The sequence below is a fragment of the Macaca nemestrina genome, chromosome 2, assembly GCF_043159975.1.
Source record: "Macaca nemestrina isolate mMacNem1 chromosome 2, mMacNem.hap1, whole genome shotgun sequence".
In the NCBI taxonomy this organism is placed as follows: Eukaryota; Metazoa; Chordata; class Mammalia; order Primates; family Cercopithecidae; genus Macaca; species Macaca nemestrina.
In genome coordinates this window covers 27,523,798-27,549,325 of record NC_092126.1, presented here as the reverse complement: position 1 = coordinate 27,549,325, position 25,528 = coordinate 27,523,798, and the positions used below count along the sequence as shown (strand labels likewise).

Sequence of the window (25,528 nt, the reverse complement as noted above, 5' to 3'; positions counted from 1 at the left end):
GAGAAGTCCGATGCAATTCTTAATTTGCCCCTCTATCTAGGTGTCTGAGTTCATTTTCTGTTGCCTGTAATAGAATACCTGAAATGGGATAATTCATAAGAAATGAAATGATTCTATGGTTTTTGAGTTACATTTTTGTCACACAATTTTATATAATATAATTACCTATTCACTTTTTTTTTGTTGGTTTTCCTTTAACAGACCTTAAAGTTCTTGTTGTCATGGTTCGTATCTCATTTTTTTGTATGTCTCTATCTAAAACTTTACCTGGTGTTCATTAAATCGTAAGAACTCAATATATGCACTTTGAAGTAATGGTTTTCCTGACTTTTAGCCTACAGGATTTGCTGTAATTTAAATAGTTACTCACTCTGTTCTATTCACAGTGCTAATCATTCCCTTCTATGTGCCTACCGCATACCTTGTACAAACCTCCGTTGTTACACACAGCATCCTGTACTCTCATCATTTCTTTTATTTTCTGTCCTATTAAACATGTCCTCTAGATGAAGAATCTATATCTTATTTAACTTGCTTTTCCAAATACCTATCACAATGCTTGCCACATGTGGGAAAGTCAGGAATTAGTCACTAAAACAGAATTGAAATAGGTATACAGTCATTCACAAATCATCCTGCCAAGTGCAAACCAAGTTATGAATATTTTAATTTTACCAGCATTCTTTAGTCTTAAAAGAAATTTTAAGGGTAGCATCATATTTTTAAAACAAAGTTTCTAATGGCAGGCAAATTCTGGATTTCCCTGAAAATCATTTTTTCCCTCCCTGAGGATACATGGCATTCTATTACTAGAAATTTTTGTATAAAAAATGTGTGAACTAAAACCTAATATAACTTTAAGACCAAAGGTACTGAGCAGTTTAAAAGTGATTCTACAAGGCAATGTCAGAGCTTCACAAGATTTTTTTTTTTAAATTTTTTTTTTTAACAGAGAGAGAGCTCTGAATGCATTTAACTTACGTGTTTTATGACTTGAACTGACTCTTACCCAGCAAATGCAATTCTTGGAGACTAAGCAAAAATCAATTTAGGAGTTCTCAAAAAACTGTTCTACATTTTTAGATCATCAGAATATACATGTTTTCAAATAAGAAGGAAAATTTTCTTCTGATTTAGCAATCTGAAATATACAGCAGAAATTATGTTAATAATCAGTATCTTACTATTAACTTCACTAAGGTAGTGTCAAAATGATGAAGAAAAAATTTTTAAAGGCAGGGGCAAGCCCCTGCTCTGGCCTGTAGAGCTTGGAATTCATCATCCCATTCTAAGAAGCACAAAACTTAACAAACTGAAAAACCAACAACTTTTCTTATATCCATTGAGAAAAGTGAGGTCACAGGGCAAACCGCTGCTTCTAAAATTGGAGACACAGATAGACAAATACAGAGAATGACAGTTAACCAGAGCAGAAATCCACAAGCACAGTAACCAGTGCTGCCAGGGTAGAAAAACCTAAGTATAGTTGACAAATTGCTAAAGACTTGAATTAAAAAGGCTGAGAGATAAAAATTCTAGGGGGACCTAGTTATTGGGGTCTTTTGTGAGTTTTATTTCCAGGAGTTCAACCAAGTTCTCATTGTAAAGAGTAGAGAAAAATCCCTTCATGGTTCTGGCAGAAGGAGGCGAAAAGTAAGCATTTCGAAATATACTACAGCGTTCTGTTCTTAACAAGGCCTGCCTTAGGGGAAACTATTTTACCAGAGCCTAAACTATTGAGGTTTTATCAGAGCCTAACTGATCTGGGAGAAGGAAAATACCCAGCTCCAGCCTTCTGTAGCCTTCCACGTGGGAAAAGGGAAATACCTAACTGCAGCCCTGTCTAGCCATCCTGCCCAACCTAAGGGAGGGAAATACTGAGAAGCACTTGTGAAGTTCATAGTTCAGGGGCACAAGCTCACAAAGAGACTAAAACCGAAATATAGGCCCCACTCAGCACCTGTTCACCACTTTACTAAAGGCCTATTATCACAGTTACTGTTACCAAGTACATTGTGTCTGCTTGTCAAGAAAAAATTATAAGTCATAGTAAAAGGCAAAAACACAGAACAGACTAAATGAGCATCAGAATCAGAGTTAGATAAGGCAGTGGTGAGGGCTGGGTATAAGAGTCAGAGAATACTTCTGATGGGAAAACTTGAGCCAGGTTTGAAAAGATGTGTGGGAAAAGACAAGGAAAAAAAGGATGAGGAGCATGGGATGACTGTTTGAGTAGAGACTAGCTATGCAAAGACCCAGAGACCTGTGAAACAGTTTAGCAAATTTGGGACGTGTGACCTGAATGTCAGCAGTGAGGGTGGCCAGTTAATATTCAGTGCTGGATAGGCAGCTGGGGAGTCATATAGGAAGAGGCTTGTATGTCATGCTAAGCTATATACATGGTAGGAGGAATCTTTAAAGTGTTTCAAACAGGGGAACAGCAGGAATAGCATCATCAAATTTGCCTTCATAAAATATCACTATGAAAACATTGTGGAAAAGAAGGATTAGAAGAAAATAAGATTAGAGGCAAAAAGATCAACTAGAGTTTCTTATAGGAATTTTTATTGGAAATGGACATAGCCTGAACTCAGACAGGAACAGTGGGTATAAAGAAGAATCAAGACGTGACATGGAATGACTCCGAAGGAGACACCCTTGTTTCTGGCTTATGATGGTGCCATTTCCTACATGGAAATGATGATGAATGATGGCAAATGAATAGGGATGGGGAGCAGTCCAGTGGGAATGATATATTTAGTTTGGGGCCATGTTACGGTTAAAATGAAGATCCAAATAAATATGTCAGTAAAGCAGTTGGGAAATTCAAGTTTGAAATTGATTACAAATCCACACCCAATTGTAGGTGAAGAACTAGATAAAGACACTTTGGAAAGAGTGAATAAAATTGCTTAAAATGGAGCCCAATGAATCCTATTATGTAAAGGATAAAATGAGGAGGAGTAAGGAAGCAGAAAACTAGAAAGGATGTCAAGAATGAGTGACCGATGAGGCTGGAACAAAACAGAAAAGGATGGTATTACAGAAACCAAGTGGAGGTTCTGGAATGATGGAATTGTTAATATTAATAAGTGCTTCAGTGAGGCCAAGAGAAGGCAAAAGGATAAATGATACATAAAACTAAAATAGCTACTTGGATTGAAACAAAATGTGTGACCAGTTTTGATGACATAATGGGATTGTGTGGAAATGAAAGCTAGAATTCAGTGGGCTGTGGAGAGAAATGAGGATGGTAGGGTGCATTTTGTCCAAGACACTTACGTCTGAAGGAAAAGTCATAGTAGCCATGGAGTAAAGCACCAGCTATTTCTAAAAATACAGTCCATGAAAGCAGATATACCCCTAGCCTTATTGACGGTTGTAAATTTCTTTTACAGTGTCTGGCACTGAATTCATTTGTTAAATGAATGCGTAAACTATATAGGAGAGACATGAGGATGTCTGTTTATCAATAGAAAAAAAAAGAGACTCAGCGTAGGTGCTGGACTGCAAGTAAGAACAAACTTTTAAGAGAGCCTGGGGCTAAGATGTTGTGGCTAGGAGGAGGAGAAGCTCTGGGACTCAGCATAAAACACACACTTTGGAATGAAGACTCTCCTACTCAGACCCGTGGGAATAGGATGGTGAATAATGTCAGAAAATTTCAGTGCAATTCCACCGGGAAGTTGAGTGATGCAGAGACCTGTTTGCATTCTTGAGATTTTGTGGTTACGAATCCAGTGTGTCCTGACCTTGAATGACCCTCTAAAAATGACAAAAATAACTCAGATAATTGTGGGTGTAACAGAGGTAAAGAGGCTGAATTATTTGAAATGATAGTCTCAGTTTTACCTGACATGCTGAAGAGAACTGGTCTTCATTTCCAGTGTTTTGCCAGTCTCAGTGTTAATCATGCTGACTGTTCCTTTCAATACCCCTCTGAGGTAAGTTAGCTCCTCCATTAACCCTGCTAGAAGAAGTCTGACTCAGCAGGAATACTACATGAGAAACAGAAAATCCAGTTCAGACCTTGCAGCCACCCAATCCAAGTTACTGTCTGAGGACCCCATCATTCTTTTCTGCAGATAAAGAAATACCAAGATTGACTCAGCACAGAATGTGTGGATAAGAGTTGAACGATTAGAATACAGCTATCATGTGACTCAAAACCCCATATTTCTAGAATGATGGCAAATGAATAGGGATGGGGAGCAGTCCAGTGGGAATGATATAGTTAGTTTGGAGCAGAACAGAAAAGGATGGTATTACAGAAACCAAGTGGGGGTTGTAGAATGAGCAAGCATACTATCAGAATGAGCATTCATACTATTAGAGCGATATTATTTTAAAACAGCTGCTAGATTAAGAAAGGTGCCCGTGCCTAGTCCCTCTACTGCCTTTAAGCCTGTATGTGGAGTGTGAGAGACCGGTGATCACCACAGGTTCAAATAGAATTTTGTATGTGAATGTAGGTGTAATATAACGTTCTCCAGCTCCAACTTCAAGTATGTGTAAGGCAGTTACTGAGGAAGTTCTCTTCCTGACTACACATGAGCTATCCTTGCAGGGTAATTGCAAGAGTCTGAAATTCTATACTACCTAGTTTGGGGAACAAGCTGGTGCAATTTGAATTTTACCATCCACAAAACCACATTTGTATTCCCAGTGGTGTTGGAGAAGTGCGGTTGGAATCCTCCTTTGTGTAAAATCTCGAATCTCTCCTCCGACAGCTCAGGTTGAGCTCATGATACCTGTCTCCATGAGGTAAGATATAATGACAAGGTAATCTGATGATTTACTTTTCCTCTGTATGCCTTTCTTTTCTCTTCTACCAACAAATAATCAGGCAAGTGAAGTGACTTATACTAGTGCGGATTTGAACGATGGGTTTGTTTAAAATTTGATATTTTGTTAATCATAATTTTTTGCATTAACTTTGATTTAATTTTTTTAAATTGGTGCAAAAAATTGCGATTAACAAAATAATCAAATTTAGATTTTTAAAATCAAAACTTATGTAAAAAGGTTGCATTATTATATTATTTACCTTGATAGCTAATTATGTGTGTATGTGTGTGTTTGAGGAGCATATCTTAAGTGTTTTGCCTGAGTGAAGTGCCTACTCACCTTACTATATTCTCCGTGCTGGAAACAAGTGTGTATTTATTTATTTATTTATTTATTTATTTATTTATTTATTTATTTATTTATTTTTTCTTTTAGACACCAAGATTTTTATTTACCCACGTTCCTGCTTTCTTTTAACATTATAGATCAAATTATTCTCTTTTTGACCCAGGGTTGTGATAGGAACCATCTAGTTATAAAGTGGTGGCAGATTTCACGAAATCTGCCTGCATTCATTCATGTTTTTCTGGCCCCTCTCAACCTCTGGTTGTCACTTCTCTATTCTTTCTCAGTTGCCCCTTACCAGTCTATTCTAACCCCTGTAAAACAGGGACTAAAAGTACTAACCTCATTGTTATGAGGTTTAAGACCCAGCACTAAGCCAGACTCTCAGGAAAATTCAAACAACAGTTCCTCTTTGCCCTTCAATATACCCCCTTCTCATCTGTCGTGGGCTGAGGAACCACTGGATCTGGCTCTCAGTAGCGGTTGTGATCCGGCTTGAAGGGGCCATCACGGGACATGCCCAGGTACTGGGCTTGCTTCTCAGTCAGCTTGGTCAGCTTCACATTCAGCTTGCCCAGGTGGGCTTCAGCCACTGCCTCATCCAGCTTCTTGGGCAGGAAGTGAACCCCAACGGGGTACTTGTCTGGATGGGTCCACAGCTCGATCTGTGCCATCACCTGGTTGGTGAAGGAGTTACTCATCACGAAGCTGGGGTGGCCCATGGCACAACCCAGGTTGACCAGCCGACCCTCAGCCAGCAGGATGATGCGGCGCCCATTCTTCAGCCGGTACCGGTCCACCTGCGGCTTGATGTTCACCTTCTCCACGGCGTTCTCATTGAGCCACTTGACATCAATCTCCACGTCAAAGTGTCCAATGTTACACACAATGGCATTATCCTTCATCTGCTCAAAGTGCCAGCCAAGGATGATGTCAACACAGCCTGTGGTGGTGAGAAAGATGTTGCCCTCCTGACGGGCCTCATCCATGGTGGTCACCTCATAGCCTTCCATGGCAGCCTGCAGTGCATTGATGGGGTCAATCTCAGTGATGATGACACAGGCCCCGAAACCCCGCAGGGCCTGGGCACAGCCCTTGCCCACATCGCCATAGCCTGCTACCACCGCTACCTTGCCGGCAATCATCACATCTGTGGCCCGCTTGATGCCATCTATGAGGGACTCCCGGCAGCCATAGAGGTTGTCAAACCTGCTCTTGGTGACAGAGTCATTGACATTGATGGCAGGCACCTTGAGGATCCCATTGGCCATCATCTTGTAGAGGTTGTGGACCCCAGTCGTTGTCTCCTCAGAGATGCCTCGGATGCCTGACAGGAGCTGCGGGTACTTGGTGTGGATGAGGTTGGTGAGATCGCCCCCGTCATCCAGAATCATGTTGAGGGGCCCGTCCTTGAAGTACAGCGTCTGCTCAATGCACCACAGGTACTCCTCGTCCATTTCGCCCTTCCAGGCATACACCGGAATGCCAGCCTTAGCAATGGCAGCTGCCGCATGGTCCTGGGTGGAGAAGATATTGCAGCTGGACCACTGCACCTCAGCCCCCAGGGCGATGAGGGTCTCAATGAGGATGGCCGTCTCCACTGTCATGTGCAGGCAGCCAGCAATACGAGCGCCCTTCAGTGGCTTGGAGGCCAAGTACTGCTCCCGCATACGCATCAGGCCCGGCATCTCGTTCTTAGCAATGTCCAGGGCCTTGCGTCCCCAGGCAGCCAGTCCGATGTCAGCGACTTTGTAGGGCAGTTTGTCAGACATGCTGGAGGCGCTCAAAACAGGCGAAGGGGGCTGGGCCTCAGTCTACGGACACGCACTAGGCGGGCGGGGCCAGGTCATAAGTGTATATTTATTAAAGCTTTGTTTTTCCTTTTAAAATAGTTTCCTTGGCTAGTTATATGAACCTAGATTCACTACATAACCAGTCCTTCTTGGGATAAAAACCAGATGGTGAATTGTTGTGCTCTGAGATAGATTTTACTTTTGGAAATTTTCAGATTATAAAGATTGCCACTTCGTGTAGGTTTTGAAGAAGTTCTGAGGGTAATTGCAAAGGAATGACTAAAAAAGATATTGGACACAGGGATATCATTTAATAATAGATCTTTTTAAAAGTTGATGCTCTGAAGATCCATTTGGGTAGTTAAGGTGAAGATATGTTTGCTCCAAAGGCCACATTTTTTTTTTTGTGCCGTGTATTTTTGATGAAGTAAATTTGAACTTACATAGTTCATATCATCCTGATGCAGAAACACATTAATTCCTTAAATAAATGCATGTGCTTATTTTGTTGACACAAACTAGAAATATGTATTTCTGAGAGGGATAATATCTGGAATATGGATTTTTCCATTTATTGCCCTGTTACTGAAAAAATCCTGCAAAGATTTTGTCTTAGGTCACTGTATTGTGGCCACATGCCTTCATATTCTTGACATGTCTGTATCTGCACACACCTATTTCTAATTTTTTGTTGTAATAGCTTTTGCCTGAAAGCAGTCTAGAATTTCTGTGATAGGAGAAGGGAAAGAGCAAGATAGAGAAATAGGACTTTCCCACTCTTGTTTCCCCACAGAAACATTAATTTGAACAACCATTCATGCGTGAAAATACCTTCACAAGAGCTAAGGGAACCAGGTAAGAGATCACAACACCTGGATGTAGCACAGGAAAGAGAAAAAAAGGTGCATTGAAGAGGTCAAAAAGAACAGTTTTACATTAACCGCATTACCCTTTTCCCAAATGCAGGCAGCACAGTGTGGAGAAGGATGCTCTCTGCATGTGGGAAGGACAGGGAAGTGAGGACCAGACTTTGCCTTGGACCCCAACATAGGCCACTATAGTAAAACCCAGCATGGGGCAGGCTTCTGTGGACACAGGCGCCAGACTGAAACTTGCAGACTGAGCTATTACACTTGCCCCAGTGCTTCGCTATATCACATAGCACCAGGCTCCAGGCCTGCCTGCTGAACTCAACCTCTGGTCTTCTCTACCATTGGGCCAACCTCAGTGGCTCCAGGCTTCAGACCACCCTCAGTGCCAGGCCAGCTCCAGTGGAGCTGGGCTTTGGGCCTATACCAGTGGCACCAGCATTTGGACCTGCTCAGGGCCAGGCTGATTCCAATGACTCCAGGCTCCAGACCACCCCCAGTATCAGGCTGACCCCTATGGCCCTAGGCTTTAGGCTTGTCATAGCCCAAGTCTACTCCCAAAGCCCTTGTCATTAGGCCAGCACCCATGGCCAGCCCCTCCAGATGAAAGTTCCAGGTCCATCTAGCAGTAGGACAACTCCTACACCTCCAGACATGAGGCCCATCCTAGGATCCAGCCGAGGCCAGAACTAAGTTGATCCATACAGACCTAGGTGTCATGCCTGTTCTAATGCCAGATTTGCACATGGCTTTAGGCACTATGTCAACACACGTGGACACAGGCTCCAGGCTCCCCAGCAGAGAGAGGCTCCAGCAACACTCGTACATATCCAAGCTTCATGAAGAGTAGAGTCTGTGGACCTAAGGCCTAGGTTTACCCTTGAAGACTTAGGATCCAGGCCCATTCCAGAGGACACAGACTTCAGACCCATCCTACTGCCTGGCCAGCCCCTTCAGTTTCAGACTTACAGCCCACGTCAGTGCCAAGTCAGCCCCTGTGGACATGGGTGTCAGGTTAGTTCTCAGGGGTATAGGTTCCAGGCTCACCCCAGTAGACCCACTTGACAGGCCCATTCCAGTGGATCCAGAACCACCCAGTGGCAGACCCAGGCACCAAGCCAGTAGCTAGATGACTCCAGCAGCAAGCCTTCTGATAAACTATGCTAGAAGGCCTGCCCACAATTTCTGAGTGGGCTGGCAAGTAAAGGGCTTTCTCAGACAAAGCCAGCCTATGAAGACATAATTAAGTGTATACTTCTTCAGATGGGCAGATACCAATGCATGGCCTGAAAAATCAAGGACAATGAGGGAAACACGGTATCTCTGAAGGGAAATAAAGTGCCAGTGATGATCCTAAATAAATAAAAACGCTTGAGTAGCCTGAAAATAATTCAAAATACTGTTTCAAGTAAGCTCAGTGAACTTAAAAAAAAAAAAAAAATAACCCAGAGAAACGATTCAAAAAAATGAAGAAAACAATAAATGACCAAAATGAGAAATTTAATAGAGTTATAAATGTTTAAAAAATTGAATAGAAATTCTGGAGCCAATGCAGTCAATGAAGTGAAAAATGTGTGTGTGTGTTTGTGTGTGTGTGAGAGAGAGAGAGAAAAGTGGGGAGAGAAAGAGAGCAAGAGAATCAGTTGCAGAATTGATCAAGTCGAAGCACATCTGAACTCAAAGATAGGTTATTTGAACAGATGTAGTCAGAGGAGCAAAAAGAAAAAAAAAATGAAATGTAATGAAGAACGTTTATGGGATTAGTGGGACAGCATCAGAAGTGCAAATTTTCAAGTCAAAGGACTTCAAGAAAGAGAAAGGGAAGGTGAATGTGTTGAAAGCTTATTTAAAAAAAAAATAGTGGAAACTTTCCAAACCTAGGGAAAGATACAAACATCTAGGTACAGGAATCTCAAAGGTCTACAATTAGGTTCAATCTGAACAGGCCTAGCCCAATACCTATTATAATCAAATTGTCAAAAATCAAAGCAGAGAGGATTCTGAAAGGAGCAAGAGAAAAGAAGCAAGTAATATTTAAAGGAGTTTCAATAGGCTAGTAGATTTCTCAACAGAAATTTTACAGGCTAGGAGAGAGTGGGATGATATATTTATAGTTCTGAAGGAAAAAAAAAACCGTCTGTCAATAATACTGTGCCTGGAAAGTCTGTTCTTCAGAAATAAAGGAGAGATAAAGACTTTTCCAGACAAACAAAATTTGAGGTAGTTCATTACCATGAGATCTGTCTTACAGTAAATGCTAAAGAGAGCTCTTCATGCTGAAAGAAGAGGTTGCTAATTAGTAACATGAAAACATATGAAAATATAAAATTCATAGGTAAAAGTAAGCACACAGTCAGAAGAAGAATACTCAAATACTCTAATGGAATGTAAGCCATTATATCTTCAGTATGAAGGTTAAAAGACAAAACTATTAAAAGTATTAATAGCTACAATAATTTGTTAAGGGATATGCAATATAAAAGATATGAATTATATCATCAAAATTCAAAATATAAAGAGTGGAGTAAAAATGTGGACTGTGTGTGTGTGTGAGATCAAAGTTAAGTTGTTACCAGCTTAAAACAGCCTGTTATAAGATATTTTCATAAGCCTCATGGTGACCATAAAGCAAAAACCTATTGTGGATATGTGATAAATAGTAAAGAACCAAAGGATACCACTAGAGAAAAACACTTACACAGGAAGACGGCAAGAGAAGAAGATGAAAAAAGACTTAAGAAAAGATGGAAAACAATTAGCAAAAGGGCAGTGGTAAGTTCTTGCTTATCAGTAATTACCTCGAATGTAAATAAATTCTTCAAACAAAGGGCACAGAGTGGCTGAATGAATATAAGAACCAAAATACAACCATTTGCTGCCTAAAAGAAACTCATTTCACTTGTAAGGACACAAGTAGTCTGAAAGTGAAGAGATAGAAAAAGATATTTTATGCAAATAGATCCAAAAAAGAGCATAGGTTAAAAATTACATTAAATACAATAGCCTTTAAGTCAAAACTGTAAAGTGAAGGTAATTACAAAGAAGGTAATTTGTAATGATAAAAGGGTCAATTCAGTAAGATGATATAGCAATTGTAGATACATTCAATATTGGAGCACCTAAATATAAAAAAAATTAATAGAACTGAAGGGAGAAATAAACTGCAATACAATAATATGGTACTTTAATACACCGCTTTTAGCAGTGAACCAATCATCCAGATACAAAATAAATAAGAAAATATCAGACTTAAACTATATTTTAGACCAAATGGGACCTAACAGACAAATACAGAACATTTCACCAAACAGCAGCAGAATACACATATTTCTCAAGTGCACACAGAACGTTCTCTAGGGTAGATCATATGTTAGGCAACAAAATAAGTCTTAGCATATTTTAAAATACTGAAATTATGTATCATTTCTGATCACAATGGTATGAAATTGGGTATCAAAAACACCTCAAATTTGTGGAAAAACTCACAAATACGTAAACATTAAACAACTTACTCCTAAACAACTAGTGGGTCAATGAAGAAATTAAAAGGGAAATTTAAAAAACTTGAGACAAATGAAAATGAAAACACAACATACTAAACTTATGAGATGAAGCAAAAGTAGTTCTAACAGGGAGTTTTATAGCACTAAATGCTTACATCAAAAAATAAGAAAGAGATCAAGTAAGCAACCAAAGACCTGTACCCCAAGGAACTAGAAAAAGAACAAACTAACCCCGAAGTTAGTAAAAAGAAGGAAATAATAAAGCTTAGAGCAGAAATAGAGTAGAAAAACAATGTAAAAGATCAATGAAACTAAGAGTTGTTTTTTTGAAAAGATAAAGTGCAATCCCCAAATTCATATGAAACCACAAAAGACCACAAATACCTATAGCAATCTTGAGCAAGAAAAATAAAGCTGGAATTATTACATCATTTGATTTTAAAATATACTACAAAGCTACAGTAATAAAAAAAACAGCATGGTACTGGCATGGAAATAGACACATAGATCAATGGGACAGAATAGAGAGACTGGAAATAAATCCATGCATTTATGACCAACTGATTTTTTTTATAAAGATGCCAGGAATATACAATGTGTGAAGGACAATCTTTTAAATAAAATTTTGTTGGTAAAACTGTGTCCACATGCAGAAGAATGAAATTAGACCCTTATCTCATACCATATACTAAAATAAATCCAAAATGAATTAAGGACTTAGAAATAACATGCCAAGCTATAAAGCCATCAGAAAAAATACAGAGGAAAAGCTCCATGATATTGATCTGCATAATGATTTCTTTTTATCTATAACCCCAAAAGAATAGGCAGCAAAAGCAAGAACAAATGGAATTATATCAAAGTTATAATCTGCATTAAAAAAGGAAGCAATTGACAGGATGGAGGGACATCCTATGGAATGGGAGAAAATATTTGCAAACCAAAAGTCTGGTAAGAAGTGAATATCCAAAATATATAAGGAAGTCAACTCAATAGCAAGAAAATAAATAGCCTGATTAAAAAATGGGGCAAGAACATGGACAGATGTTTCTCAAGAGAAAACATAAAAATGGCCAACAGGTATGTGAAAAAATGATCAACATCACTAATGATCAGAGAAATACACATTAAAACCACAAGGAGTTATCAGCTCACACTTGTTAGAAAGGCTTTTTAAAAACGATGAAAGATAAGTGTTGGTGAGGATGTAAAGAAAAATGAAGTTTTTTTTTTTTTTTTTTTTTTAGATGGAGTTTCACTCTTGTTGCCCAAGTTGGAGTTCAGTGGCACGATCTTGGCTCACTGTAACCTCTGCCTTCGGGGTTCAAGGAATTCTCCTGCCTCCGCCTCCTGAGTAGCTGGGATTACAAGCGCCGGCCACCATACCTGGCTAATTTTTGTGTTTTTAGTGGAGATGGGGTTTTGTCATGTTGGCCAGGCTTGTCTCGAACTCTTAGCCTCAGGTGATCCACCCACCTCGGGCTCCCAAAGTGCTGGGATTACAGGCGTGAGCCACCGTGCCCAGCCAAGAAAAAGAAATTCTTACACACTATTGCTGTGAATGTAAAATTAGTGTAGTCATTATAAAAAACTGTATGAGCCTCCTCAAAAAATAAAAACAGAACTACCATAAGATCCAGCATTCCTGTTATAGGGTATATAGCCAAAGGAAGTGAAATTAGTATATTGAAAAGATATTTGCACTTTCATGGTCATTGCAGCATTATTCACAATGGCCAAGATAGCAAATCAAACTAAGTGTCTGTCAATGGATGAATGAATTAAAAAAAACGGCATATATACACAATGGAATACTATTCAGCCATAAAATAGTCAAATGTGACAACATGGATGAACCTGGAGGACTTTATGTTAAAGTGAAGTAAGCCAGGCACAGAATGACAAACCCCACATGATCTCAGTTACATGTGGAATCATAAAAAGTTGAACTCATAGAAGTAGAGAGTAGAGTGATGGTTACTAGAGGCTGGGGCGGTGATGAGGGAGTGGGGGTTGGGCAGACTTTGGTCAAAGGACAAAAAATTTCCTGTAAATAGGAAGAAAAAGTTCAAGAAATCATTTGTACAATGTGGTGACTATAGTTAAAAATGCGAACAGTAGATTTTAAGGGTTCTCATCAGAAAAATGATAACTGTGAGGTAATACATATGTTAATTTGATTTAGCCATTCCACAATGTATATATGTTTCAACATATAATGTTTTACACAGTAAATATATAATTTTTTTGTTTTTCAATAAAGAAAATAAAAAACATTAAAAATTGCTATGATATTTACTTAAAGAAAGCTAAGCATTGCAGGCCTTCTTGGTGCTATTGGTATTTGTTACAAACCATAGTTGTTACCCAGTCACAACCACACATAGTATCAACTCTCCAATCTTACATATATTCTCATTTTTCTTGGGAAAATACCTAGGTATAAATTTATTGAATTATGTAATAAGTGACTGTAAGGAACTTTCGAACTGTTATTAAAAAGGTCTGCATCATTCTCATTCCCACTAGAAATGTATGAGTTTTTGTGGTGCTGGATGCTTGCCAGCACTTTGTGTTGCCTATTTGTTTCCTTTTGTTGTTCTAGTAGATGGGTAGGGGTATCCAGTGCGGTTTACATTTTTATTTCCCCAGCCACAAAACTTGAAGATTTCTGTTACTGAAAAAACTGACTGATGGTCAGTTTTAACTAGGTAATAGTTTAAAACTTTTCAACTTGATTCTTCTAAGATTATGTAACACGTTATACATAAAGTAATTTATATTATTGTTAGCAGAAATATAATGAGTTTATACGTCAAGAGTAGGGAACTACTTAAGGAGATAAATACAACATCTGTTAATTTCTTTGAAGTCAGCCTAATTTAAAATTTCAAAGCATAATAGGTATTTGTTTTGTTGGTGGTTTTGTTTTCTAAGAAATAGTCAAAACTACTAAAAAAATCAACTGGTTACATTTTCATTATAAGTAGTAATTTATATGCAATATTATAAACTTCAAATATTTTTGTACTGGTGTACATAAAAAGTAATTGTAGAATTAATTATTGACTATTATTTTTCTTTTAGTAGTCAAAACTATTCATGTATGATTTTAAGTGTGCTTGGCTTGAAGTATATACTGACTGCTTTAGGAATTTAGCTCTTCTCATACTTCAAAACACTTTGAATAAATGGTAAGTGCTTTTGAAAATACTTTTCTGTGCATGTTCTGATGGCTAGGGACTGGTAATAAGTTACATGGCTGTGTCAAGTGCAGGTCTGGTGTAGAATTACTATCAACTATATTGATAAATGATGCAATTTACTGTATTCTGATTTTTTTAAAATAACATCACACTGCTACGTAGAGTACTTCACCTATATTTTTTTCCGATGGAGGAATTGACACTGGCAAGTGAATATAAATAAAGTTGAAAAGACTTTGATACATAATCCTTGAGATAATTTATATATGATTTTTGATAATTCTGACTCCCTAAATTCTTTTTTCTTCAATTATAGAAACTGATCAAGTGAATGTATTTGCTTGAATATGCACATATTGCCAGCATTTATACATTCAATTTTGTGTTTATACACTGGAGCCCCACCTATTCTATGTAGATAATTTCAAAGAATTCAAATAAAAAAAAAGATGGTGACAATTCATTATTTTTAACTTTACTGTCTTAAGAGACAATGATGGTGTTCTATTAAAGTGTTACTCAAAGTATGTTTTGTGGGTGGATGTTGGTCCACAAACATAGCGGTCTACAATGACATATGTTCAGAAATTGAAGGCACACATTTTGGAACTTTTAAAGTAATTGGAAATTATCATGACTTCCAAGCAGTGCAATGCAGAAAAGTTGGTCTATGATGACCTGGGGTGGGACGAGGGCCAGGGGTAGGGTTAATATGATCCTTCATTAGATGCTTTGAAAAGTGCTTATCGATAACATAATAGCAATTCTCTGAATTCTTTGACTTCGAAACATAACTTTATTGAGTGTGTGCCATGTGTCAGGTACCATGCTAAATATTTTACAGTGGTGTCTTATGTATCCCACATAAGATTCCTACTATGTGTTCTTGTTGGATCCATTTTACAGAAGCACAAAGAAGTATCTTGCTTAAGGTCACACAGCTAGCAGATACATATCAAGATAACTGTAGAGAATAAAGTAGCTTTAGGTAAACTGATAATTCTACTTTGACAGTAGTTCTTGCTGGTTTCAGCTCTTAACGTATGCAACTGAAGGACAGTAAGTGATATATATACGTTGTAGGACTGTCTGAGACATGTGCCTCTGGTTTAGGATGGAGGAGTGGACAACCAACCTAGATAAATCACAGCCTTACTATTTCAGAGGTGAGAGGAATTCTCCTCTGTCCCAGTGTGAACACTTCAGATATATGTTACCGCAGAAAAAACATAAATCTCACTCATAACCAATAGGAGAGCTCCAACACATTCATGAAAGATCCACCGTGGGGACCTAAATACCTCCCAGTAGGCCCCACATCCAACATTGGAGAACAAATTTCAACATGAGATTTGGAGGGGACAGATACCCGCAGTGCCTTTCTTTGATGATTCTAATTGACTCTGAGGCGAAAATTTAATGATTAAATATGTTAGGTGTTGAGTAAAAGGCTAAGGTATTCCTATTTGATAAGTGTATCAAATTGACACATAGAAGATGTGACAATGCTTGTGTTTCTTCGAAGTATCTTTTGTATTTGTTTGATTCCTGGATTTTGGTAGATTCTGGTTAGGAATTATTGCCAGATGAGGGTTCTGATAGCTGAGCTCTTACTGTACTTAGCAAACCCATTAGTAAGTATTAGAACTTTGTCATGTGTTCTTTGTGTCTCTTACATATTCAGATTCAATACAGACAAATTATTATCAATATTTTTATTCAAATAAGGTAAATGTCAAACATGTTATATGCATAGATTTACTAAAATAGCAAGGTGTTTGTTTCAAGGTGAGAGATGAGACTACTAAGCTTTTCTGTCTAGGTTGGCTTCTCCTTGCTTTACATAACTGCATCACTAACACAGAGCTGAATAGGTGCAGCTGTTGCTTTCTGTATTATAATGATCACCATTAATTCTTCCTGGCAAATCTAGCCCTTGGGTATCAGTGGGTTAGGAAACAAAGACTGATCTGAAATGCTGGAGGTGGTGAAGGGAGTACTTCAGGATATAGTTTTAAAACTTGGCTTTTTGGCCTGCCAACAATGTGAGATTACAGATGCGTTGGAATTATATTTACTTGGAGGAGGGTAGGCAGAGAAAGATTTTATTTTGTATTTCATTTTACTGGATGCCTTTTGACATTCTGGGCAGCATCAATTGGCAAAGGTGATTATGTAATTGATAGGGCAGAAGAAGAGCTCAGGGTTGCAATTAACATGTTATTGTACAAATCAAAGGAACAGTAAAAGGCAATTTGTTCAACTTGTCACCAGGCCTGGACAATCTGTGTGCAGACAAAAGGGAGACAGAAAATTGGACTGGAGAAGCAAGAAACTCAAAACAGTCAGGCTTTTGTTTTCTTTCTTTTCAACTTAGTATTAGTCAATGTACCTGTCTGACAACTTTAAAGTAGGTGACAGGGATCAATGATGCATTATTTCTAGTTTTTAAACTAACATTTAGAACAAGATTAAATACCTAAGTTATTTGGATGTTTTATAATTTTTAATATCTCACATTACGTCTCTATATTTGAATTTTTTGAATTTGAGACAGTCAACATAATAGTTCTATTGGGATAAAACTTTGTTTTCTAACAAATCCCAGGCACTGGGTGCACTCCCTGCACTTTGGGTGGCCGAGGCAGGCAGATTGCTTGAGGCCAGGAGTTTGAAACCAGCCTGGACAACATGGTGAAACCCTGTCTCTACTAAAAATATAAAAATTAGCCAGGTGCGGTGGTACATGCCTGAAATCCCAGCTTCTTGGGAGGCTAAGCCACAATAATTGTTTGAATCTGGGAGGCAGAGATTGTAGTGAGCCGAGATGGTGCCACTGCACTCCAGCCTGGGCGGTTGAGCAAGACTGTCTCAAAAAAAAAAAAAAAAAAAAATCCCAGGCATGAAATAAATACATATTCATCTAGTAGCCCCTATACAACTCACAGCAAGTTACAAAAATTTATGAAGAAAAAGTTGTGAAACATTCCAGAATAAAATCAATGATGACCATATGATAAATCTTCCTATAATTTAGTTATGTTTGATTTAAAAAGTAGGGCTTTGGATAATATCCTTAGGTATACGAAAAATAATTTAGTGGAATCTCATTCTGTTCTTAAAGAAACTACTTAAAGGATATATTACTATTTGATACTTACAAGCCTTATAAAGTAGTTTGCACACATGTTATCCTTCCATCACCATATAATATTGAGCAGATTAATAAATAGTGCTGTGTGTGTCATACCTTGGTCTTTGAAACCGAGCAACACTTCACAAATGGCCTAATCTCCAAGTATGAGTGTTTGTATTTTTGTAATTATGTAGAACAATTATATAATGATACTGTTGTCTCATTTTATGATTGAATATTTATTAATGATGTTATTCACTCATTTATTCAATAAACATTTATGGAATATCAATATTGTACCAGGCATTGGGTTACATACTATGTTTTCTTTTTAACAGAATAAAAATATTTTCATAATGTTTTATAGCTTAGGATAGTGATAAGAAGAGGCCCTCCAGCTAGATTGCTTTGTTTCAAAATGTACTACTGTCACTTACTAGATGACTAACTTTGGGCAAATTACTGAACTTCACAGTTAAAGTTGAAGTAATAATAATATTTCTTTCATGAAGTTCTTGTAAGGATCAAATGAGTTGTGTGTGGTGTGTGTGTGTATAAATTAGGATACTACCTGAGAAAAACTTTATACACATGCACCTGTAGTTATACTATATTATTTAACTAGATGTGGTTCTGATGTTAGAACTTGGCATTGAGTGATTAAGATAGATGCTATCTCTATTAGTCTCTATTAGGGATCTCTAAGAAAGTAGGACCAATAGGATGTGTGAATACATATACATATATACACATATATACATTTATATATATAACTATATGTAAATGTACATATAACATATATATTTGTTTTATGTATAGATGGGCAGAGAGAATAATGTAGCTTGAGTCCACAGGCAACCCAGAGGCAGGATTCCCTTTGTATGTACTGTGTTCAAATTTCCTCTTCTTTTTTTTTTTTTGAGATGGAGTCTCGCTCTGTTGCCCAGGCTGGAGTGCAATGTTGCGATCTCAGCTTGCTGCAAGCCTCACCTCCTGGGTTGATGCCATTTTCCTGTCTCAGCCTCCCGAGTAACTGGGACCACAGGCGCCCGCCACCACGCCAGGCTAATTTTTTTGTATTTTTAGTAGAGACGGGGTTTCACCATGTTAGCCAGGATGGTCCCGATCTCCTGACCTCGTGATCCGCCCACCTTGACCTCCCAAAGTGCTGGGATTACAGGCATGAGCCACTGTGCCCAGCCTCAAATTTCCTTCTTATAAGGACATTGGCCATATTGGATTAGGGCCGTCCTTAAGATCTTGTTTTAATTTAATCACCTATTTAAATAACTTGTCTGCAAATATGACCACATTCTGAGTTACTGGGTACTAGAATTTCAACATATGAAAATTTCTGGGGGACATAGTTCAGTACATAACACCAGCCTAGTTCTATATAATACAACATATGTGGTAATAACAATAGTTTATACACAATTCTGAGGAAACAGAGGTAGGAGTACTTTTCGCTAGGCAGTGATAGTGGAAGTTTTGGTAGCAGCTGGAGGGATAGGCATTTCAGTGAAGATGCTATTTAAAAGTGAAATTAAGAAAAAGAATTCACCTTGAGTACAAGCAAAGAAAGCTTTCTAAATAGAGGGAACAGCACAGACACAATCAATGATGCACAGAAGTTCCTGGTTCCTTAGCGTTCTATAGGTCTTTCAGTTGAGGAGGTTGTGGGGAAGAATGAGAGGAAGTGAGCTTCAAGACTGGAAAAGAATGTAAGTGATTTTTTTTTCTTTCCAACTTTTATTTCAGGTTCAAGGGATACATGTGCAGGTTTGTTACATGGGTAAATTGCATGTCATGAGGGTTTGATGACCAGATCATTTTGTGACCCAGCTAATGAGCATAGTACCCTAGAGATAACTTTTTGATCCTCACCCTCCTTCCATGCTCCACCTCAAGTAGGCCCTAATGTCTTTTGTTCCCTTCTTTGTGTCCATGTGTACTCACAGGTTAGCTTCCACTTACAAGTGATAACATACAGTATTTGGTCTTCTGTTCCTGCGATAAGTCACTTGGGGTAATGGCCTCTAGCTGAATCCATGTTGCTGTGAAGGATATGATTTGATTGAAGCAGCGCTCCTTTCTTGAGGGCACTAGCTGCGGGGGTCTGTCCGCAGACTGTGACCCAAAAGATGGATGAATAAAACGTACACTGATATGCAGATATTCTGTTTTGCCAGTCCTGCAGAATGTCCGACCGCCTACACACCAAGAGAGGTTTGTCACTGCAGCCGGCCTCCATCAGCTTGGGAGCCTTGCATTTATTCATTAAGATTAGTTAACAAAAGCTTGAGTCAACACAAATAGAGGTAATTTAACATGGGTAAGAGAGTAGTTCTGTGAGTGACTCAGGTACTGTGGTCTAAAGTAAGTACTATTAGGGGGCAATATCCCTGGTCGACCTCCCCCCCCCGCGAGAGGGCCATCTGGCTCAAAGGTTAGTTATTGGAGGTAGGGTAAGTCAGACTTAACTGGAGAAGCCTCTGATGTCCCTAATATTTACCCTATGACCTAATGCTCTAAGGTAAGAACCACTGCCTTCATCCTGTTCAGTTATTATAAGCTATGTAACCTTTTGGCCTTCCAAAAAGGTTTGTGACTATTCCCTATAACTTTCCCTAATATTTCCCTTTAATATTTCTGCCACCATCCTGAGTGGATCCCAACATTTGATTTTTTTTTTTTTTTTTTTTTTTTTTGCAGCTGCATGGTATTCCATGGTGTATATGTACCATATTTTCTTTCTTTTTTTTTTTTTTTTAATGTACCATATTTTCTTGATCTAGTCTACTATGAATGGGCATCTAGGTTTATTCCATTATTTGTTATTGTGAGCAGTGCTGTGAAGAACATAGGCATGAATGTTTCTTTATGGTAGAACAATGTATATTCCTTTGGGTATGTATCCAGCAATGGGATTGCTGGGTAAAATGGCAGTTCTGTTTTATATCCTTTGAGAAATCTCCAAACTACTTTACACAGTGGCTGCACTAATTGACATTCCCACCAGCACTGAATAAGTATTCCTTTTTCTCCATAACCTCATCAGTATCTATTATTTTTTGACTTTTTAATAATTACCATTCTGACTGGTGTGAAGTGGTGTCTTATTGTGTTGATTTTCATTTCTCTAATGATTAATGAGCATTTTCTCATGGGCATGGTGGCTGCATATATGTCTTCTTTTTGAGAAGTGTCTGTTCATGTCCTTTGTCCATTTTCTCAATGGGGTTTTTTTGCTTGTAAATTTGTTTTAAGTTTCCTGTAGGTTCTGTCATGCGTGTCCGTGTGAAGAGACTACCAAACAGGCTTTGTGTGATTAATAAAGCTTTTTAATCACCTGGGTGCAGGTGGGCTGAGTCCGAAAAGAGAGTCAGCGAAGGGAGATAGGGGTGGAACCGTTTTAGAGGATTTGGGTAGGTAAAGGAAAATTACAGTCAAAGGGGGTTGTTCTCTGGAGGGTAGGGGTGGGGGGGGTCACATGGTGCTCAGTGGGGGAGCTTTTGAGCCAGGATGAGCCAGGAAAAGGAATTTCACAAGGTAATGTCATCAGTTAAGGCAGGAACAGCCATTTTCACTTCTTTTGTGGTGGAATGTCATCAGTTAAGGCAGGAGCCGGCCATCTGGATGTGTACATGCAGGTCACAGAGGACATGATGGTTTAGCTTTGGCTCAGAGGCCTGACATTCCTGTCTTCTTATATTAATAAGAAAAATAAAATAGTGTTGAAGTGTTGGCAGCGAAAATTTTTGGGGGGTGATATGAAGAGATAACAGGTGATGTTTCTCAGGGGTGCTTCAAGTGGGATTAGGGGCGGCATGGGAACCTACAGTGGGAGAGATTAAGCTGAAGGAAGCTTTTGTGGCAAGAGGCGATATTGTGGGGTTGTTAGAAGGAGCATTTGTCGTATAGAATGATTGGTGATGACCCAGATGTGGTTTTGTATGAATTGAAGGAAGTCACAAGGTCTGAGTAAGAGAAGGAGAAAAAACAGGTATTAAAGGACTAAGAATTGGGAGGACCTAGGACATCTAATTAGAGCCTAAGGGGGTTCAGTGTAATTACTTGCTTGGTGAGTTTTTAGGCTCTAAGTTTTTGGGGTGCAGTTCAAGTTGGGCTGGTGTGTGGAATGAGATTGGGACCTAATAAAAAGGAGTGTCCACACAGGAGCTCAAATGGGCTGGAACCTGTAGCATTCCGAGGACAGGCCTGAATTCTGAGAAGGGAAAGTGGTAAAAGTATTGTCTAGTCTTTTTTAAGTTAGTGACTGAGCTTGGTGAGGTGTGTTTTTAAAAGACCATTAGTTTGTTCTACTTTTCCTGAAGATTGAGGACGGTAAAGGATATAAAGGTTTCACTGAATACCAAGAGCCTGAAAAACTGCTTGGGTGATTTGACTAATAAAGGCTGGTCTGCTATTGGACTGTATAGAGGTGGGAAGGCTAAACCGAGGAATTATGTCTGACAGAAGGGAAGAAATGACCGCAGTGACCTTCTCCGACCCTATAGGAAAGACCTTTACCTATCCAGTGAAAGCGTCTAACTAGACCAAGAGGTATTTTAGTTTCCTGACTTGAGGTATGTGAGTAAAGTCAATTTGCCTGTCCTGGGCCGGGGCAAATCCCCGAGCTTGATGTGTAGGGAAGGGAGGGGGCCTGAGAAATTCCTGAGGAGTAGCAGAATAGCAGATGGAACACTGAGAAGTGATTTCCTTGAGGATAGATTTCTAGAATGGAAAGGAAATGAGAAGTTCTAAGAGACAGGCTAGCAGCTTGTAACCTAGATGGAAGAGGTTATGAATAGAATGGGCCTGTGAGTCTGGAAAGAGATATTTTCCTTGGTCTAAGAACCATTTGCCTTGTGTGGGAAGAGATTGTAGGTGGAAGTTTCAGTGGGGGAGTAGGTGGGAGTGACCATGTGAAAACTGCCGTGAGGGATAGAAGTTGGAACGCTAGCTGCTTTTTTAGCTAACTTATCAGCGTAAGCATTGTCCTGAGCGATGGGATCTGATGCCTTTTGATGGCTGCTTTTTTAGCTACCTTATCAGCATAAGCATTGTCTTGAGCGATGATGGGGGGAAGAAAACAGATTTTGGAAGTTGTGAGAACTTTAGAGAGTAATTTGAGCATAGTTTGTGATTTGTAGGGCCTCTTAACAGTTTTAAAGCAACAGCAGCCGCTGCATGCAGACATGAGGGCTAGGCTAAAACAGTAAGGCCAAGTTGTTTGAACAGAAAGGCTACAGGACGTGGTCCGGGCTCTTGTGTAAGAATTCTGACCGCACTAACCATGCCTAGGAAGGAAAGGAGTTGTTTTGTAGAAGGGATTGGGATTTGGGAGATTAGCCAGACATGATCAGCAGGGAGAGCACGTGTGTTTTTGTGAGAATTATGTCGAGATAGGTAACAGATGAGGAAGAAATCTGGGCTTGACTGAAGTAATGGGGGCTGTCTGTGAAGCCCTATGGCCGTATAGCTTAGGTAATTTGCTGAGCCTGATGAGTGTCAGGGTCAGTCCAAGTAAAAGCGAAGAGAGGCTGGGATGAAGGCTGTAAAGGAATAGTAAAGAAAGCATGTTTGAGATCTAGAACAGAATAATGGGCTGTGGAGGGAGGTATTGAGGGTAGGAGAGTATATGGGTTTGACACCACGGGGTGGATAGGCAAAACAGTTTGGTTGGTAAGGGCACAGATCCTGAACTAACTTGCAAGTCTTGTCTGGTTTTAGGACAGGTAAAATGGGGGAATTGTAAGGGGCATTTACAAGCTTTAAAAGGCCATACTCTAACAGGTGAGTGATTATAGGCTTTAATCCTTTTAAAGTGTGCTGTGGGATGGGATGTTGGCATTGAGCGGGGTAAGGGTGATTAAGTTTTAATGAGATGGTAAGGGGTGCATGATCAGTCGCCATGGAGGGAGTAGAGGTATCCTATACTTGTGGGTTAAGTTGGGGAGATACAAGGGGAGGATGCGAAGGAGGCTTTGAACTGGGGGAAAAGGCAGCAATGAGGTGCGGCTGTAGCCCAGGAATAATCAGGGAAGCAGATAATTTAGTTAAAATGTCTTGGCCTAATAAGGGAACTGGGCAGGTGGGGATAACTAAAAAGGAGTGCATTAAAGAATGTTGTCAAAGTTGGCACCAGAGTTGGGGAGTTTTAAGAGGTTTAGAAACCTGGCCATCAATACCTACAACAGTTATGGAGGCTGGGGAAACAGGCCTTTGAAAAGAAGGTAATGTGGAGTGGGTAGCCTCCGTATTGGTTAAGAAGGGGATGGACTTACCTTCCACTGTGAGTTACCTAGAGCGTCTGTGATGGTCCTGTAGACTTCTGAGGCAATCAGGCAGTGTCAGTCTTCAGCTGCTCAGCCGAGAAGATCTGGGAAGGAGTCAGTCAGGGAGCCTTGGGCTAGAGTTCCAGGGGCTCTTGAAGTGGCTGCCAGGTGAGTTGAACAGTTCGATTTTCAGTGGGGTCTCGCACAGATGGGACATGCCTTACGAGGAATCGTGGGCTATGGACATTCCCTGGCCTAGTGGCCAGATTTCCAGCACTTGTAGCAAGCTCCTGGGGGAGGAGGTTCTGGATGAACCCCTGGCAGCTGCGCTTCAGGCGTTTGGAGTTCTTGTGTGCTGGAGATGTGGCTGGCTTTCTCTCACAGTGGAGGCAAGGAATTGCAACTCAGAAATACATTGCTACTCAACTGCCTCTTTATTATTGTACACCTTGAAGGTGAGGTTAATTAAGTCCTGTTGTGGGTTTGAGGGCTGGAATTTAATTTTTGGGGTTTTATTTAATGTTGGGAGTGGATTGGGTAATAAAATGTGTATTGAGAATAAGACGGCCTTTTGACCTTTTAGGGTCTAGAGCTGTAAAGTGTCTCAGGATTGCTGCCAAATGAGCCATGAACTGGGCTGGGTTTTTCATATTTGATGGAAAAGAGCCTAAATGCTGACCGATTTGGGAAAGATCAGATAAAGAAAAAGGAGCATTAATCTTGACTGTGTCTTTAGCTCCAGTCACCTTTTTAAGAGGAAATAGCTGGGCAGGTCGGGGAGGGCTAGTTGCGGAAGGAAACTTTAAGCCTGACTGGGTGTGAGGAGGGGAGGTGATAAAAGGATTATAGGGTGGGGGAGCAGAGGCTGAGGAAAAATTGGGACCTAGCTCAGCCTGGCGAGCAGGGGAGAGGTCAGATGGGTCTGTAGAAAAGGTAGATTAGAAAGACTCAGGGACACTTGGGGAAGGGAAAGAAGGAAGATTTGAGAACGAGTTGCATTGGGAACAGAGACTAGGGAGGGACCAATGTGTAAAAGAATGCCTGGACATCAGGCACTTCAGACTGTTTGCCCATTTTACGACAAGAATTATTTAGATTTTGTAGGATGGAAAAATCGGAAGTGCCATTTTCTGGCTATTTGGAACTACTGTCGAGTTTGTATTGGGGTCAAGCGGCATTGTAGAAGAAAATAAGGCATTAGATTTTAGGTCAGGTGTGAGTTGAAGAGGTTTAAAGTTCTTGAGAACACAGGCTAAGGGAGAAGGAGGAGGAATGGAGGGTGGAAGGTTGCCCCTAGTGAAGGAGGCAAGCCCAGAGAAAAGAGAAGGTAGAGACAGGAGATAAGGGGTCAGGGGGTTCTTGCCCTCCAGAAAAGCGGGAAAGGGGTAGAGATACAAAGATAAGCGGTCTGGGTGCAGAAATAAGATGTCGGGGTGTTCTTGCCCCCCAGAAAAGTGGAGAAGGGGTTGAGGGGTTCTTGCCCCCAGAAAAGCAGAGAAGGGGTAGAGACAGGGAGAGAAGGGGTTGGGGGTTCCTGCCCCCCCCCCCCGAAAAGTGGTACTTGCCACTAAGGGTGAAGGACCAAGGCAGATGTCCCTGTGTGGTCA

At 39.8% G+C, this 25,528-nt stretch overlaps 1 protein-coding gene and 1 long non-coding RNA gene across 3 annotated transcripts in view; one reads left to right on the top strand and one right to left on the bottom strand.

Moving 5' to 3' along the window:
• The window catches only part of LOC112427891 (uncharacterized), a 163,922-nt gene that overhangs the window by 76,099 nt on the left and 62,295 nt on the right, over positions 1-25,528 (top strand). For both annotated transcript variants that reach the window (XR_003019651.2, XR_003019650.2), the window contains exon 2: positions 4,667-4,764. This is a non-coding gene — a long non-coding RNA (uncharacterized lncRNA). The remainder of the gene's footprint in view (positions 1-4,666; positions 4,765-25,528) is intronic.
• LOC105488909 (adenosylhomocysteinase-like) lies at positions 5,355-6,920 on the bottom strand. Its single transcript, XM_011753416.2, has one exon. It carries the CDS (start codon positions 6,903-6,905, stop codon positions 5,607-5,609), a length of 1,299 nt encoding a protein of 432 aa, XP_011751718.2. The 5' UTR covers positions 6,906-6,920; the 3' UTR covers positions 5,355-5,606.